General features: G+C 37.1%; 1 protein-coding gene across 1 annotated transcript in view; it reads right to left on the minus strand.

The window, feature by feature from the left end:
• Positions 1-17,075, minus strand: part of LOC102900592 (zinc finger protein 27) — a 73,282-nt gene extending 56,207 nt beyond the window's left edge. Inside the window, 4 exon segments of the mRNA XM_045047009.1 lie at positions 1,798-4,143; positions 5,875-5,967; positions 6,227-6,353; positions 16,051-17,075. Coding sequence (XP_044902944.1) covers positions 1,798-4,143; positions 5,875-5,967; positions 6,227-6,353; positions 16,051-16,128 — 2,644 coding nt within the window. The 5' untranslated portion in view covers positions 16,129-17,075.
• Positions 17,076-19,841: the final 2,766 nt, after the last annotated feature.

Genomic DNA, 19,841 nt, shown 5'->3' on the forward strand with positions numbered 1-19,841 from the left:
AGTGGACTGACCTGGAGGAACCATTCTGCTCTTTCCAATTTGGCTGCCCAACAGCTGAGTGTTCAGTCAGACCCTCTGCCTGCATTTGAGAGACCACTGCTGCCAGTCTTGGGTCAGACACCTAACTTCCCAGGAAGGTCTGCCCTGTTTGCTCTCAGCCTCTTCATACTATTAGAGCTGTGGTCCTGTCGGGACATGAGGAGTGGGTCTGTAGGTGAGGGTCTGGGGTGGGGTATTTGGAGCTGCGAATTTCACAATCATGGTAGGAAATCCTGAACACCAAGCATCTATGTGGGATTTCTTGTCTCAGTTTTCCCTTCTTTAAATTGGCTGGCATCAGGCAAAAGGTTTATAATAATGTTTCAGCTTTGGGGAAAGGAGGCAGAGGCCAGGTAAAAACAAGCTGAAAAAGCCTGGTGTTTTAGGCAAGTTGGTTCTCCCCATTGCAGCATCGTATGCTGCAATACAGAAAAGATTAAAGGAAAGTTGTGATGAGCAGGGTCAATACTTCACAGTGTGCATTCATGGAATGTCTGTTGTTGTCAGGCACGGGTCAAGGTTCACAGTGGTGAACAAAACAGAAAAACATTCTAACGTAGGAGCCACAGACAAGTAAAATATACAGGGCATCGTGGCAATAAGTGCTATGGAGAAGGATAAAGGATAGAGGGGAGAGGGTCAAAATTTTAAACCAGGCAGGAAAGCACAGGGAAAGCCTCTGTGAAGAGGTGCCTTTGGAAGACATGAAGGAGCTAACCACACAGATATAAGTGCTGTAGATGCAAAGGCTCTGAGGCAGGACCTGAACTGATATGTTTGAGGCATATGGGGAGAAGGTGCTTGTGGAGTCCATGGCATAAAGATGGGACACAGAGAAGACTTGAACAAATGTTGAGGTGTGTTTTAATATGAGTTTCTAATTTGTTATTATTATAAATGTCAGGGCATTAAGGCAGACAAATAAGCTGGAAGAACTATGACAGCAAAAGGGAGATGGAGATGAAAAGTTGACCAAAATGACCTGAAAATTCTTTTCAGAAGCTTTCCTGAGGGTAGTGGAGGTTCACAAAACACTATGTTGGGAGCTAAATGAGATAATGGTAGTCAGCAGACATTAGTATTTAGCACTAATGCAATTATGTGGGTGTCAGAAGACAATATTCTAGGAACTAATGAGGGTCAAATACACTTTAGTGGTAGAGATGATAAGGGGTGGGGTTACAAGTCATGATGCTAGAGGATAATGGGTCAACATACACTCGGAGGTTTGTGTCTGCATACATAAAGAACTTTTTTACTGAGTTATCTCTTTCTTGATGGAAATACTCAATGGGGGACCGGACACACACAACCATGTTAGATTCAGCAGAAGAATGAGAAAACACCCCAAACAGTGTTAGCTAATGTGTTCTGCAGCAAACATCTCACAGAACTTAGGATCTGTCACTATCATATACATTATGTTGTTGTACCATTCAACCTGTTGGTAATCTGCCTATTCCACAGTAAACAGGATTATCATTAACATGACTTAATATAACCTCTCCTATGCAGAATCTGGTAACAATGTCCCATCATATTTTTATGAGAAGCCTTCTATCAATTTTCCTAGTATGAACACTTCAAGGTTTAACGAAGGTGGTGTTAATGTGGGAAGGGCCCCCTTCATTCAGGGCCCTATTCTTTACAATAATGTGAGACACTTTGATGGGGTATTTCTACTTATAATATGCATATTTTTCTGCTAACAAATTTAATGATATACAATCAGACCTGATCTCACTGAGGTTCTCTCACACTGTTCTTCTCAAGTGTGAATACTCTGATGGACATTGAGCACAGATTTCTGGACGAAGCCTTTCCCACAGACTACACACTTATAGGGTTTGTCTCCAGTGTGTGTTGTCTGATGTTTATTCAAATTTGACCTGTCTGTGAAAGCCTTCCCACACTCAGCACATACATAAGGCTTTTCTCCTGTGTGAATTCGCTGATGCACTTGGAGTTGTGATTTCTTAGTGAAAGATTTGCCACAGTCACTGCATTCATAAGGCTTCTCTCCAGTGTGGATTCTATGATGTATAATCAACTCTGACTTCTGTCTGAAGGTCTTCCCACATTCAGAACAGATGTAGGGCTTTTCTCCTGTATGGGTTTTTTGGTGTTTACTGAGATTTGATCTGCCACTAAAGGCTTTCCCACACACAGCACACACATACGGTTTTTCTCCTGTGTGAATTGGTTGATGCACCAGGAGCTGAGATTTGGACGTGAAGGATTTCCCACAATCACTGCATTCATAAGGTTTCTCTCCAGTATGAATCCTCTGATGAGTAATGAAGTTTGACTTCCGGATGAAAGCTCTACCACACTCACCGCATACATAAGGTTTCTCTCCTGTATGAATTTTCTGATGCACAATAAGTATTGATTTCTGGTTGAAGGCTTTCCCACATTCATGGCATTCATACTGTCTTTCTCCGGTATGAATTTTCTGGTGTATATTGAGGTGTGACTTTTGGGTAAAGGCTTTTCCACAGGTACCACATTCATAAGGTTTTTCTCCAGTATGAATTCTCTGGTGTGTAATCAAATCTGACCTTTGTGTGAAGGCCTTTCCACATTTAGGACATATATAGGATTTCTCCCCTGTATGAGTTTTCTGATGTGTAATGAGATTTGACCTGTTGGTGAATGCCTTCCCACATTTAGCGCACATATAAGGCTTCTCTCCTGTGTGAATTCGTTTATGTACATGGAGTTGTGACTTGGAAGTAAAGGATTTCCCACAGTGGCCACATTTATAAGGTTTCTCTCCAGTATGAATTATTTGATGTGCAATCAAGTGAGCCTTCTGGATAAAGGCTAGTCCACATTTCATGCATACGTAAGATTTTTCTCCTGTATGAATTCTCTGATGCACTGTGAGTGCTGACTTCTGAGTAAAGGCTTTTCCACAATCACTGCATTCATAAGGTTTTTCCCCAGTGTGAATTCTCTGATGTATAATCAGTTCTGACCTGTACGTAAAGGCCTTACCACATTCAGTACATATGGACGATTTCTCTCTAATTTGAACTTTCTTATGTGTAATGAGATTGGAACTATTGTTGAAGATCTTCCCATATTCAGTATATATAAAGGGTTTCATTCTTGTGTGAATTCGTTGATGTACCTGGAGTTGTGACTTAGAAATGAAGGACTTCCCACAGTTATTGCATTCATATGGTTTTTCTCCAGTATGGATTCTTCGGTGTGCAATCAAGTGTGTCTTCTGTATGAAGGCCTGTCCACATTCAATACATATATAAGATCTCTCACCTGTGTGAATCTTCTGATGCATCTTGAGCGTGGACTTTTGTGTAAATGCTTTGCCACAATCACTGCATTCATGGTGTCTCTCTCCAGTATGAATTTTCTGGTGTATACTGAGATCAGAGTTGTAAGAGAAGCCTTTTCCACATTCACTGCATTCATAAAGTTTTTCTCCAGTATGAATTCTTTGATGCCTTAAGAGAGAAGATACTTGGAAAAAAGCTTTTCCACATTCACTGCACTTATAGGGCTTCTCTCTAGTATGGGTTCTCTGATGTGTAATGAATTCTGGCTTCTTTACAAAAGCTTTCCCACAGTCAATGCACACATAGAGTTTTTCTCCTGTATGAACTTTCATATGTACCCTGAGCTGTGACTTCTGGGTGAAGATCTTTCCAAATTCAGCACATTCGTAAGATTTCTCCCCAGTATGAATTTTTTGATGTTGAGAGGATGCTTGTTTATAGCTGAGGATATTTCCACATTGATTATGGTCCCATAACTTCTCTCCTGTTGGAGAACACTCAGGGTCAGTAGAGGAAGAAATTTTACCATATTCAGTAATCTTATTCATGTTCTTTGATGCACTGTTTCTATAATGACTATGTAAATCTAAATTATGCTTCAAAGCGTTTCCAAATGAATCACACTGAGGGGCTCTTTTGGGGGAAAGAATGTTTTGGCTCACATGGATTATTTTTCTAATGTCCTTATATTCATAATCCTTCTTTGCAGTCAGTATTTTCTTGATGAAAACAACATCGCTTAAAGATTTGTTTTCTCTTTGCTGATAGCTTTCTGTCTGGTCATCAATCTGCCACAATTCTTCTAGAATGAAATACAACAAAATATCACTTGTAGCATCACCTTCCTTCTCAATGTAGAAAAGAAGCTTTTTCATGGATTCTCTGCTGTGAAGTCTGCAATCTAAACTCTCCTTCACAGAGGAGAATGATGGTTTAGCTGAAAGAGCAGCTAGCAGAGGCTAGAGGGGAGGGTCATATGGATCATCCAAGTTGAACACAGAGAAGAGGGTGAGGGTGACTCATTTGAGGAGGAGGCGGTAACAGTGGTGATAGGAACATTCTGGGATACAATAAAATGGTTAGAGGAAATAAACTTTATGAACATAATCCACCATGGACAGAAGTAGAAAAAGTAAGGCAAAACCCAAGCTATATAGCACAGTAACATTTATATAATAATACATACCCCAAGTCACTTTAAATTTTAAAAGAATATGCACGAATTAAAAAATATGTTTCCATCACATAAAACAGTTGCCTACAGTGAGAAGTGAGATGGGTGTGGGGAAAAAGAAAGAAATGGGAATAAATCAAAAAACAAAATACAGGAGTCCCTTCCCTTATCGGAAGGGGACATGTTCCAAGACACTCAGTGGATGTCTGTCTGAATCCTCAGAGGTACCAAACCTGATTTTTTTTCTTATTCAGTGAAGAACGTTTTAGCTTTTCACTTAAAGGAAGCACTTTATGGCTTCTCTTTGGCATACCACAACTGCCACCATTACTACTCTTTTGCTCTGGGGCCACTGTTAAGTAAAATAAGGGTTACTTGAACAGAAGCACTGCAATATCATGACAGTCAATCTGACAAACGAGAAGGCTACTAAGTGACTAGTGGTCAGGTAGTATATACAGCGTGGATATGCTGGACAAAGGGATGATTCAACTCGTGGGCAGGATGGAGTGGGATGGCATAAGATTTCACAAAGCTACTCAGAAAGGTACACAATTTAAAGCTTATAAATTGTTTATTTCTGGAATTTCCCATTTAATATTTTCAGACCATGGCTGACTGTGGGTAATCAAAACCATAAAAAGTGAAACTGCAGTCATAGAGAATCTTTACCCAGACTGATAATGACAGTGTGTCCTGAATGCGGACCACAATTAAACTCAAATTTCATCACGTGAAGTATAGAAATAAAGCACTTACAAAAATCAGGCAATGAGGCAGAGAGACCCCAGTTAGTGTAACGTCAACTAATATTGGAAGGAAATAGCAGAAAAGTACTTCTAAAGGTTAAGTGACAATTACCCCCAAGTCATCAGTTGGGTGAAAGACATGGGGAAAAAGGAAATAAGAAGTCTTATGTCAGTGCCTATGGAGAAAATAGGAAGAGAGCCTGGATGGACATAATATTCTGAAGCATCCCATAGTAGAAAAAAAGAAATGATAGAGGACTATGGGAATGGGAGTGTGATATATAGTAAGTTTGAAAGAAAGCAGATCCATGAATGCCTGAATGCATAAAGAATCATAGACAATGGGGAAGACAGAAAGAAAGAAAAAAATCCTTAATGAGGCAGATTAGCATGTGATCCAGACTCCAAAAAGCCAAAGAAGATGGTTAGAAATGATGAAAGCATTTAGTTATTTGAGAGGCCAATGTCAAGGGTCCTCAAGCAGTAAATTAGAACAAAAAAATTAGAACCTTCCAAAACAGTCATCTTAATAGCATTTTAAAGATGCCAGTCTTTTTCAAGACAGCTGAGAGCTCCCCTTTCTCCCACCTGTCTGGTCATGCACACTCACCTGAACAGCTCTGATGTGGGCTCTCACCCTGCAATGCCCAGGGCTCCTTTCCTTGCTCCAACATGAAAACTTCTGGTTGGGGAACTTCATACCCTGTTTATGAGAAATGATAAAAGACTGGATCCAGCTAATTGTGTTTCAAAATGTAATCAATAGTCTTGTTCAATGAAGTTTTGTTCTTCAGGAATGTAACCATTTATTTCTTGGAACAGAGTAATGTTCAGAATGCCCAAGGGGATAAAGAACCCTAGACAAATCAAAGTCAAAAACATTACATACTTCAGATATCTCACAGCATTCAGCAACTGAGAACAGAAATACTCTCACTGTGGATCTGAGTAACTGTGCTTACCTACTGAAAGCAGGTGACTGTAGGTCTCCAACATCACATCCCGGTACAAGTTTCTCTGAGCAAGGTCTAGATGCTGCCACTCCTCTCTGCTGAAATCTACAGCCACATCCCTGAAGGACACCGATCCCTGTAAGGGCACATTTCCAGTTCAATATGAATAGTTAGCTTTGGGGGATGGAGACTAGGAATATGGAATGTGGGTTTTGTTGTTATTAATTTATTTCCTCTTTTTAAAAACTCACCTCCCATTTCCCTAACATTTTATTATGGAAAATTTTGAACATACAGAAAATTTAAAAGAATTTGTAGAGTGAAAACCTGTTTCCCAACCACTTAGAATCTATCATTAACATTTTGCTCTATTTGTTTTATCATACATTTATCCATCCTTTTATCATCAATCCATCTCATTTTTATTCAGTTCAGAGTGAAATGTAGATGCCAGTACACTTCATCCTAAATACATCAGAATGCAAATCATTTAACTAGAGTATAATGTTTGTTTACCTTTTTTAAGGTAAAATTTTCACACAATGAAATGTACAAATCCACAATGTACCATTTGAAGTTCTGATAAATGCCTACACCTGTGTAGTACAGAAACTTTTAAAAAATGGTATTTCATTCAGGGTGCATATTAAAATATCTAGTTTTACACAATCATTTTGTGGGAGAAAGAAATCTAAGAAGGAATTTCTGCTATTTATTCTATACTACAGTCAGTCAATTACTTATTTTTCAAAACTGAAGAATAGGCTCTCTCTTAGTCTTCTAGCAAGTGGACGAATGACCTATGATAAGTTTCTGAGCAATTTAGGACCAGCCATTATGCTAGTCCTAAGAACAAAGAAATGGATTATTTATGTTTCTAATCTTCCAGCAACTTAAAAGACCTAAGATTTAAAAGAAGGGAAAAAATAGACACAAGTTCACTTAAGTGTCAAAAAGTAAATCTCTCAAATGGAACAACACACTGAGGACCCAAAAAAGGAAAAAGTGTATTCGACATGGGGCAGTGAGTTTGTATTAGTTGAATTTAAGTTGAAATATGATAAGTGTAATAGAGAATGGGGGGTAAAGGAGGTCACTTCCCAGAGAAGACAGAAGCAAAGGTGAGGAGACAGGAAAATACATGATGAGTTTGGGGAACACCAATAATATATATATAATGGAGAGAAGTCTGCATGACATGTCAGGAAGGTGGTTATGGAAAAAACAGTTTGATCATAAAACAGGGATTTTTTTTACTTTTAGTAAAGGTGATTAAGGTAATCAGATTTATGTGAACTTTTTTCCATAGAAGATCCCTATTGCAGGATAACCAAATAAATGATGAAGGAAGTTTCTTACATAACAATTCTAGCAAATAAATGAAGTTGTTAGGGTAGAATTAGAATATTATAATTTTGTAATTCCTAATGAAATAATGAATTTATTCAGTAATCATTAATTTATTCAGTATTCACTAATTCAGTAAACAATTGCTTAACTGTTTCAGGTGAAAGACTGAAGAGAAGTCTACAATGATAGACCAGCTAATAACATCTACATTCAACAATCAATTTTAACATCACAAAAAGAGAGACAACCAAATATGTGCTTCCTGACATTATATAGTAATTGATTTCATTATACCATCTATTAAGTATTCTTAACAAAGAAAAAGAAAAATCCAACCTGAATCTCATTCAGCCTCTAAATCTAACAAATCATTCACAGGTAAAGTGGAAGTGAGAGAAACATACTGAACAATATTAAGACTGAAACGTAAGCTAAACCCAGAAGGCAGCAAATGACCCCTTTCTTCAAAAAATAAATTATAAGGGCGACTGGGTGGCTCAGTCAGTTAAGTGCCCAACTCTTGATTTTGGCTCAGGTCATGATCTTGCAGTTCGTGGGCTTGAACCCTGCATCAGGCTGTGCGCTGACAGTACAAAGCCTGCTTGGGATTCTCTATCTCTCTCTCTCTGCCTCTCTCTCTCAAAATACATAAACTTTAATAAATAAATAAATTACAATAGAAAAAATAATAGGAAGGAAGCTTTTCTTTATTAAAAGAAACTTCAGAATCATACTAACCAAATGCAACTTGAGGACCTTGTTTGGCCCTTCATTAAAACAAACCAATATTAAAAAGATATTTATGATGGGTTTTAAAAACCTCAAATGATAACCAGGTATTAGATGATATCTAGGAATTACTGTTGTTTTAGATGTGATAAAGGCTTAGTGGTTATGTTAAACAAAAAGAAAGAAAAAAAGAATTCTCATCTCTTAAAGATGCATGTCAAATTATTTACAGATAAGATATGGTGTTTGGGATTTGCTTTAAAATAATCTAGCAGCTGTGGGAGTGGGGGGGGGGGTGGTTTTAGATGGAATTTAAATGGCAGAATATTGATGACTAATAAAGCTAGGTGGTAGGCACGAGAAATACAAGGGCTCCTGATACTATTCTCTTGACTTTTGTATATGTTTACTTTTTTCATAATAAAATGTTTTTTAAAAACATGATCCTCCATATTTAAAAAATTTCATCTGTAAATGCATAATTGAAGGAATGGCTATTTCTACCTAAAGTCATGAACATTTTAAAAAAGAATTATATAGACCTGAATACGCACACTTAGCAATTTATAGAAACAGGAGACAGGAAATTATCGATGATATAGAAGAAACAAACAATAGGATCTAACTGAAATTTACAGAATATTCCAACTAACAACAGTGGAGTACACATTCTTTTCAAACACCTACAGAAGAGTGACCAAGACAGACCATAACCTAGACTGTGAAACAAACTTTAACAAATATAAAAGAATTAAAATAACACATAGCATCTCTGATCATAATGGAATCAAACCAAAAATCGGTAACAAAGACAACAGAAAAATCTGCAAAGGAATTATATTACAAAATAGTAACAAAAGCTATCCAGAAAGCCACAAAATATTTGGAAATGAAGTAACACATTTCTAAATAACTTATAAATCACAGAGGAATTCTCAAAAGAAATTTAGAAAATACATAGAACTGAAAGTGAAAATATATCAAAATCTATGGGATGCAGATAGAGCAATGCTGAAAGGGAAATTCATAGCACTAAATGTTTACATTAGAAAAGGGGAAACAATTTAAAAAATGGGCAGAGGATCTGAATAGATATTTTTCCAAAGACGTATAGAAGGCCAAAAGGTGATCAAGATCACTAATCATCAGGGAAATGTATATTAAAACCATAATGAGATACCTTACACCTGTTAGAATGACTATTATCAAAAAACAAAACAAAACAAAAAGTAAGAATTAACAAGTACAGATGAAGATGTGGAGAAAAGGGAACCCTTGTGCACTATAGGTAAAAATGCAAATTGGTGCAGGGGCGCCTGGGTGGCTCAGTCGGTTGGGCATCCAACTTCAGCTCAGGTCACGATCTCACGTTCCGTGAGTTTGAGCCCCACGTCGGGCTCTGGGCTGATGGCTCAGAGCCTGGAGCCTGCTTCCGGTTCTGTGTCTCCCTCTCTCTCTGCCCCTCCCCCGTTCATGCTCTGTTTCTCTCTGTCTCAAAAATAAATAAACGTTAAAAAAAAAATTTTAAAAAAAATGCAAATTGGTGCAACCACTACAGAAAATAGTATGGAGGTTCCTCAAAAAATTAAAACTAGAACTACCATATGATCCAGCAATTCCATGTCTGGATATTCATCCAAAGGAAATGAAAACAAACTCAAAAAGATACATGCATCCCTCCATGTTTACTATAGTGTTATTTACAATAGCCAAGACATGGAAGCAACCTAAGTGTCCACCAGTGGATGAATGGATAAAGAAAATGTGGTATATATATACAATGGAATACCATTTGGCCGTAAAAAAGGAGTCTTGCCATTTGCAACAGCATGGATGGACCTTGAGGATATTATGCTAAGAGAAATAAGTTAGAAAGAAGAAGAATTACCATATGATCTCATTTATATGTGAAACTCAAAATAAAAAAAACCTAAAGTCACATATACACAGAACAGACTGGTAGTTACCAGAGGTGGGGAATAGGTAGTGGGCAAAATGGGTGAAGGCAGTCAAAAGGTAAACTTTCAGTTATAAGATAAATATATCATGGGGCTATAATGTTACAGCATGGTGACTACAGTTAGTAATACTGTAATGTATACTGAATGTTGCTAAGAGTAAATCTTAAAAATTTTTCATCACACAAAAAATTGTAACTATGTACAGTAATGAATGTTAACTAGACTTATTGTGGTGATGATTTCACAACATATAGAAACATTGTATTATGTTATATACCTGAAACTAATATAATATTTTATGTCAAGTATGTATCAGTTAAGAAAAAAGGAAAGGGGAAAATCGTTAAATCAAGAAACTAGAAAAAGAAGAGCAAAATAGACTCAAAGCAAGGAGAAGAAAGAAAAATAAAGAGCAGGTATCAATGAAATTAAAAACAAAAACTTAAAAAAAACACAAGAAAAATCAATAAAATACAATGCAGTTATTTGAAAAAAATCAATAAAATTGATAAGCTCTGTTGACTGAGCTATTAGACTGGCAAAGATAAAAACAAGATACAAATCACCAATGTCAGTAGCGAAATAAGAAATACTGGGGCACCTGGGTGGCTCAGTCGGTTAAAGATCTGACTCTTGATTTTGGCTGAGGTCATGATCTCGTGGTTTGTGACATCAAGCCCCAAGTGGGGCTCCATGCTGTCAGCTAGGAGTCTGGTTGGGATTCTCTCTCCCTCTCTCTCTACCCCTCCCCAACTTGTGCACATGCGCATGCTCTGTCTCAAAATAAATAAATAAATACTTTAAAAAAAAAAGGAAAAGAAATATTATAGATGCAGCTGCCATTTAAAAGGAAATACAGGGGCGCCTGGGTGGCGCAGTCGGTTAAGCGTCCGACTTCAGCCAGGTCATGATCTCGCGGTCTGTGAGTTCGAGCCCCGCGTCAGGCTCTGGGCTGATGGCTCAGAGCCTGGAGCCTGCTTCCGAGTCTGTGTCTCCCTCTCTCTCTGCCCCTCCCCCGTTCATGCTCTCTCTCTCTCTGTCCCAAAAATAAATAAAAAAGTTGCAAAAAAAAAAAATTTAAAAGGAAATACAGAGAATATAAAAATTCTATGTTAATAGATCCCAAAACTTAGAAGAAATATATTACTTCTTCAAAAACCACAAACTAACAAAACACAACTATTATGGAACAGAAAAGATGATCCTATAATCATGAAATTAAAGTCTTAATTTAAAAGCTCCTGAAAAAAAGAAATCTCCAGGCCCAGAATGCTTTATTAGAGAATTCAACTAAATATTTAAAGAAGAGTTAGCCTTATTTTTACAGTCTTATCCAGAAAACAAAAGAGAACACTTCCCAAATAATTTTGTGGGGCCAGCATTACCTTGATATCAAAATTAGACAAAGATAGTACAAAAACGAAAACTACAGATCACTATCTCTCATGACCTTAGATGCAAACATCCTCAAAAAATATTACCAAATTACAACCAGTAATGAAAAAAAAAGAATTGTGCACCACCACTGTAGTATGTTTCGCAATGCCCTTTTAGGATCTATAATTGTTTCAAAATAAATAAAAAGTTTAAAAAAATATATTGAAGAAAGTGTATTCTTAAAACAGAACATTTGGAATAGACAAAAGTGGAAAATCAGTCATGAGACCCACTGCACAATTCATGTGAGAGAATATGAATTTCTTACTTAACTAAACTTAAGACTGGAGTAGTAAGGCTATAGAAGGAATTGATATTAAGAAGATAAAATTGACACCAGCTGTGAAGGTGAGAAAAAGGGACTCAAATAAATATTAGTTATTAGTTCAGTCCAATATCAGTTATTAGTTCAGTCCAACTGTAGATTTTGGTGTCACCGATGGATTTAAGGATTAGAGGAGGAGGCTGGGGGAACAAGACAAGAAATAATGATTTAAATTTTGTACATATTGAAATTTAGGTGATAAGACATATATAAGGGTATATACTAAGTAGTTGAATAGAGAGATAGTATGGAGATAAAGATTTGGGAGTTGTATGTACAGAGCAGGCCACTGAATTCAGGGGAGGGAATGAGCATAGAGGAAGGACAAGGGAATACAGAAGTATATCTCTCTCTTTGGGAAGTATATCTTAGATACCTGTGGCTTTTAATGACTAAAATTATGTTATCTGAAAGCTATCTTTTTTATTTCTTCATTTAATTGTGTTCAGAGATTATAGTCTGCTTCTTTATGATGTGTTGATTATGGGGCTTAAAACACTGTCATTTCTTTGAAAATGTTCCCTATATACTTGCAAAAATACATGTGCTCCGATTTTTCTCTTTCACACACTGGCACAGTCATACCCTACATACACCAAAACCCCAGCCCCCAAACCCAACATCGTCAGAATTAATGGCGAATAAAGAAGATGTTATATTAGTAGCTTTGACTCCTTACCAAAATGAGCTTCTTATAAACAGTTTGTCCAGGAAAAAATCTCCTCATTCAAAGATAATAATAAACATCTCCTGATGTACAAAGATACTATAAGTAAAAAGAATGAGAGAAAAAAAGAAGAAATTAAAAGGAACATGCTAGAAATAAATTGTCACATGACAGAAGAAAACACATTCACCATGATTTCAAGGAATTCACTAAAACAAACAAAAAACTACCTAAAATAAATAGGAATCTCAGAGTCCAAGGAGGAAATAATGGAAAAACAGGCTAAAGCAAATGGTTATTCAAGTTTTTGAAAAATAAACTGGCAGCACTCTGTAAAGAGGTGAAAAAGAAAAGCAACACAAAAATGGAGGTCTCTCTGAAAGCAGTAAAACACCACGTGAAAACACAAAAAGCGACAAGGATAAGATTAAGACAACTGAGCAACGTGAAACTTTTAGAGGAAGATAGAAAAAAAATAGAATTTAATAAAAACATCTAATAAACAGAAGAATCCTTGAAGTGGAAACATAGACCTTTTATCATTTTTCACAGTATAAATTTAATAGATATTGTCTAAAACAAGAGAAAAGATTTAGTTGAAGACGTTAATGTGATAAAGATCACACTAAAAGGGCCAACCATACAAAAAAGAAACCAAACCTTCCAAATTACTGAAAGGGACAAAGAAACAAAAGCAAGAATACAAGGTCTAAGGTGAAAGATCTATAAAAGAACTATCTTTATCAAAAGTGTACATAAAATATATCTTTTCTAAATGCTATACAAAAAAAGTTCACAAGGACTCCGAGGACAGAAAAAGGATGAGCAAAAGTTGTATCTCAAAATGCCAACAGGAAGGAAACGAGCCTCCAATCAGATAGGGCTGAATTCTAGGGAAAAAATATTAAACATAACAAGAACATAATCCAAAATTAATTTCAGATGTCATTACTATCACTGCACAAATTTCATAGCATCCAAATTCATTCACAGAAACTACAGATAAATATAGACAAATATATTCACGGTGGGAAACTTAGTATCTCTCAGTTCCAACAGATAAAGTAAAAAATAAATAAACCACATTTGTAAAACTTCATAACTACATAAGATAGCTTATTGATAAGACAGCAAATTCTGTATCCTGAGACAGTCTTTTCAGGTGCCTATGTAACATTCAGAAATATTGAACATAAAATCTGCCCATACACACATACACACTTTACACAAAACTTAACATTCCAAGAAGCAGAATAAAATCAGTGCAAATAAATCTCTCCAAAGCTGCAATCCTAATTTTATTAAAAATAGAATTACTTAGGGAAACAAAAATAATATAAAAACAGGGAGGGGGACAAAACAGAAGAGACTCATAAATATGGAGAACTGAGGGTTGCTGGAGAGGTTGTGGGAGGTGGGATGGGCTAAATGGGTAAGGGGCATTAAGGAATCTACTCCTGAAATCATTGTTTCACTATATGCTAACTAATTTGGATGTAAATTTTAAAAAATAAAAAATAAAATTAAAAAAAATAAAAAATAAAAAAACAGAATTACTTAACTAAAAATCTTAATATCTAAAAGTGAAAATGTGGAAAACAGTAATTAAAGATTTGGTGAGAAATTTACTATGTTTCTAGAAAGTCATCCATTTCATCTATATTTTTACATTTATTTGCGTGACACAAATTATTTTTCTGAATTATCTCTCAATGCTGTTTTGCTATATATTTTGATACACAATATTGTTATTGTTGTTTTAGATATTTTACTATCTTAACTTCTTTGATTTGGAGTTGACTACTAAATGAGAAAGTAGTGTCTGCTTCACATGTGTCCCTATGATAAGCCCTATTTGGCTACTGTTTTCATGTATTCTTGAATTCAGTTAATTAATACATCTGACTTCTGAATCTATGTTCATAATTTCCAGTTGTTTCTTTTTTTACTGTCCTTGATTAGTTTGGGCATCAAGTTTAAGGTAGTAAACAAAATAAAACAAATACCACAAACAAGGCTGGAAATATCTTTAGATACCATCTTTACCCAAACTTTGGCATACGGGGCAAATGTAAATCCCCATGAAGTTTACCACCACGTTTAACTGTGTGTTCAATAAACATTTTAATTTCTTGAAAGGCTTCTGAACCATTTGTATCCACCAATTTTGACATCTATTTTTTGTAAAGCTATATTCCTGTTGTTTATATGATTTTATATAATATTCATTCACAATTGTTTTAATCTTTTTTTTCACAATGGTTTTAATCTTTGATGAAGCAGTAACTGTCTCCGATGTTTTGTTACACTCTTTAAGTGTATCTTTACTCTCTGTTCTTGATTATCAGCGTGTAGAAGCCACTTATGCTTCTATCAGACATCTTCATCAATTAGTTTTGTTCTCCATGTGACTAATTTCTTCCCTTAACTGTTTTTTACTCCTTATTGTTACTTTATATTTATTGAGTTCTTTTTTTAACTTCTTCAGTTTTAAGCGTTACTCATATCTTACGTCTTTTCCCCCCTAAACTTCAAGGATTCCTTAAAAAGGCATTTAAATCTATGATTTGCTCCTCTGTAGTTTAGCTTCACCACCCAACTTTAAAATGTAGTTCTTTATTTAACTGAAATTCAACTCAAAGAATTTTCTAAGACATTTTATGGTTTTCCCTTTAAAGAATATTTATGTAGAAAAAAAATGTTCAAAGTTTTCACATATAGGGGTTTCTTTTGCTAGCCTTTTACTTTTTTTAAATTGTGGTAAAATGTACATAACAAAATTTACCATTTTAAAATGTATAGTTCAGTGATATTAAGTCTATTCCCAATTCCATGCAAAAGTCTTTTACTTCTTATTTCTAATTTAATGCTCTTGGTTAGAGAATAAAATCAATATTATAGCAAAGTTTCATATTTTTTATCTGCCAGGATTAAGAAGTTTTTGGAAGTAGCTCATAAAAATGATCAACAGAGAACCAACATCTAAATTTCAGAAAGAGAATAGAGAAATATGTATGTGGGAGACACAGTTTAAGAAGAAATAAAATAGTTTCAACATCGTGCACAAAAATTATTTCTAATCAGGAAGTTTATCCTCAGCCAAAAGATCAATATAGCATGAGGAAAGAATAAAAGACAGTTTCTGACATTTCACCTCTCCACTATCACACAGTTGGTCTCTAGATGTGGAGACAATACCTATGTGTTTCTTATTCTTGGCAGAAAGATCAAGATTTGCTTCAGGGTAGTAAGAGAGTGTGGCTGCTTCCTGTGGCCCATCTGCCACTGCCCAGAGGCTCTGGTGACATATCAGAGGTGTCTACTCCCAGGATGAATTCTTACCCCCGACATTCTTCCTTCTCACCTCATATGAACTGTCATATTCCTCTGGAACCAGGATCAGGGATTTTTGGGGCGAGGTCTGATTAGCTGACATCGTCATGGTAGGTCTCAAACTTTATTCTCTCAGGAGCCTAAAGCCTGGTAGGCATCTGTAAATCCAAGCAGAGCTGCTGGGGGGAGGCAGGCTGGAGTCTGGAGAAAGATCTAACCCAGGGGCTCCCCAGAGACAACAAGAAACCTAGAAGACAATGTCCACATGGTCACATACTCAATATTCATCACATAAACATTTCCTGCCAACACCAAGGCACCAAGGTGAAGTTCCCTGAACTAGACACAGAGAGCAGAGGCTCTCAAACTTTAATGTGGATTCAAAACACTTCGAGGGCTTGTTAAGATACAGTAAAAACCCTCCATCTCACTCCCAGTTTCTGATTCAACAGGCCTAGGGGAGCAACTTTCTTAGTCCAGTCAGGCTGCTATAATGAAACACCACAGACTGGGCAGCCTATAAACACCTGAGATTTATTGATCACCGTTCTGGAGGCTGCAAAGTCCAAGATCAGGGCATCAGTGTGGTCACATTTTAGTGAGAGACCTCACTAAAGGTTCACAGCCAGCACCTTCTGTGTGGGATCTATTTTACAAGAGCACTAATCCCATTTATGAGTAGTCCACCTTCGTGACCTAATCAGTTCCCAAAGATCTCACCTCCTTATACGGTATTTCTGGATTTGAACATACAAATTTTGGGGGGACATAAACATTCAGACCATAGCAGGGCCCAAGAATTAGCATTTTGAAGTAGTCCCCAGGTCATGTTGATGTTGCTGGTCCAGGGACCACACTTTGAGAACCACTGCTGTGGAGAACGTAAAGTTTAACAAAACCCGTGATGAGTACTGGTCAATGAGATACGGAGTAATATTCCTTAAGATTTGAACTGCAGCTCTGCTAACTTTCAGCTATGAGAATACGAACAAGTTACTTCCATTTTAGTTTCAAAAATGAGGATGAAAGTACCTATTTCAAGAGTTATAAAATTAAGGGCACCTGGGTGGCTCAGTCAGTTAAGTGTCTGACTCTTGATTTCGGCTCAGGTTATGATCTCATGGTTCATGAGATCAGCTCCGTGTCTGGCTCTGCACTGACAGCACGGAGCCTGCTCGGGATTCTCTCTCTCTCTCCCTCCCTCTCTCTGCCCCTCCTCTGCTCACTTTCTTTCTCTCTCAAAATAAATAAATAAACATTAAAAAAAAAAAAGGTTATAAAAGTTAAATGAGATGATGCTTGTAAAGTATTCAACATCTCCCTGGCACGCAAGAGGCATACAATAAATATTGGCAATTACCATTCTCTATTAGATATTAAAACTTAAATATAAAAACAATGTAATCAAAACAGAGAAAACAATAGCTCAGACAGTACTGACTTATGGATGTAATAAAAATGGCATTCAACTGAGTGCGCACAGAACATTTATTGTATAAGTGGCACTGATATAATTGACCATCCACCTAGAAAAAAACAAACCAGATTGCCATCACACACTATATATTAGACTGAATTCCAGCAGAACTAAACATTTTAAGTATTTGTATTTAAAAAAATGAAATAAATTTTAGTAGTATATGTTTGTATCAACATTGTGGTGGGGTGGGAGGAATTTTTAGTACACACGTGAGAAAACCCAGATGCTGTAAAAGAAAAAAACCAGATATTTCTGGTTAGATGGTATTTCCTAATTACATGTTAAAACATACTTTAAAAATAAAAATGAAGGGGCGCCTGGGTAGCTCAGTCGGTTGAGCATCTGACTTTGGCTCGGGTCATGATCTCAGGATTGGTGAGTTTGAGCCCTGCATGACTCTCTGCTGTCAGCATGAAGCCTGCTTTGGATCCTCTGTCCCTGTTCTCTCTGCCCCTCCACTGCTCATGCTCTCTCTCTCTTTTTCTCAAAAATAAATAAAAATTTTAAAGATATATAAATAAATAATAAAAATGAAGAAATATATATATTTTTTCAAAATGTGAAAATAGATTATCTCTGAATTAAAAAAAATCTAGCAATCAATATTGAAAAAAAAAAGCCCTGGAAACATAAAAACTGAACAGAGGATATGAAAATTCACAGAAAAGGAAATTTAAATGGTAAGTAACCAAAAAGATACCATTTTACTAATAGGAAAATGCATTAGAGCAATTAGATATAATTTCACCTCAGAATAGTAAAAACTTATTTTTAAAAAATCCAGTGTGGGGCGCCTGGGTGGCGCAGTCGGTTAAGCGTCCGACTTCAGCCAGGTCACGATCTCGCGGTCCGTGAGTTCGAGCCCCGCGTCAGGCTCTGGGCTGATGGCTCGGAGCCTGGAGCCTGTTTCCGATTCTGTGTCTCCCTCTCTCTCTGCCCCTCCCCCGTTCATGCTCTGTCTCTCTCTGTCCCAAAAATAAATTTAAAAAAAGTTGAAAAAAAAATTTAAAAAAATCCAGCGCTGGAAATTGGGAAAATGACCCCTTTTATAAATTATTGGTGACAGCTTGAATTGTTACTGTATCTTTTTAGTTATTAGTCATATTTATTATTAAAAATAAACAACCGATCTTAATAATATTTCAAATATACAAAGCAGAAACTGACAGCAGAAAGGACAAGTGAACATATCACCTCCACGAGTTCACCTTTCTCTGTAATTAGGTAAGCAAACAAGATAAACTGTGAGACTATATATGAAACACAACAGAGGACACACATTGCTTTGATGTAATAGAAATGACATTTATGAAAACTGACCATGAACCAGACCGTAAAGCAACTTTTAAATTCGAGCATTACCCAGAGACATTATTTGAGATAGAGAATGCACTTCTAAATAACTCATGACTATAAGAAAAAAATTACTAAAACTGAAGAAAAAAACAGTACTTAGATTTGAACAATAAAATGCTACACACCACAGCTTACTAATGCTTAGAAAGCGAGCTCATCATAGCCCTCAGAGAACCCCATAGCTGACGCCACAGATCAGTCACTGACCACAGACTCCCATCACTGAGCCGACAAATCCCACACTCGTCTCAAGATCCCCATCATTGAACCAAGAGACTCCTATCATTGCCCTCACAGCAACGGATGCCACAGACCCAGAAACCACCATCATTCACTCCACGGACAACACACCCGTCACGGACCCCCAGAATCCCTAAATCACGACCAACCAAATCACCTCAGAGACCTCTCGGAATTAAACTGCGGAGAAGCTCCAGACATCATCGGCGAAAAAGCATTCGAGGACCGCTTCCGCTTCCGGTTTGACCTTCGGCACCTCCTCTCACGGACAGTCGCTATCGCGCATGCTCTGAGTTACCTTGGAAGCCGCATACGCCAATAGCCAACATGGCGTAGTTTCCGTAAGAGACGCTGTCGGGCCGAGAACATGGCCTCGCCTAATGGTGCTTCTGAGCGCGAGCCGCCATCTTTGAGGCGTGTCCATTCCGTACGGCGGAGGAATAGGCCTCCCGCGCGTTTTCTCAGCGCGAGGCGGGCATTGCAACGTAGAATACAGGGGTGGAGCTCTGGTCGAGGTAGGCTTCTGGGAGGAGGGAGGTCTTGGCTATGGTGTACGGTGCTCTGTGTCATATTTAGAAAAGCTAATTTGCCTTCCGGGATAAACCGCTCGGCTGAGAGTTAATTTTCTGCTGGAAGAAACCACCGGGGATGAGGGGAGCAAGGGAGGAAAAATCACCAAGTTATGAGGACAAACGTCTTATGTGCTACGGCTGAATCCTGGGAGAAATCGGCGGATGAGGGGAGAA

Source organism: Felis catus, chromosome E2, assembly GCF_018350175.1.
Source record: "Felis catus isolate Fca126 chromosome E2, F.catus_Fca126_mat1.0, whole genome shotgun sequence".
Classification (NCBI taxonomy): domain Eukaryota; kingdom Metazoa; phylum Chordata; class Mammalia; order Carnivora; family Felidae; genus Felis; species Felis catus.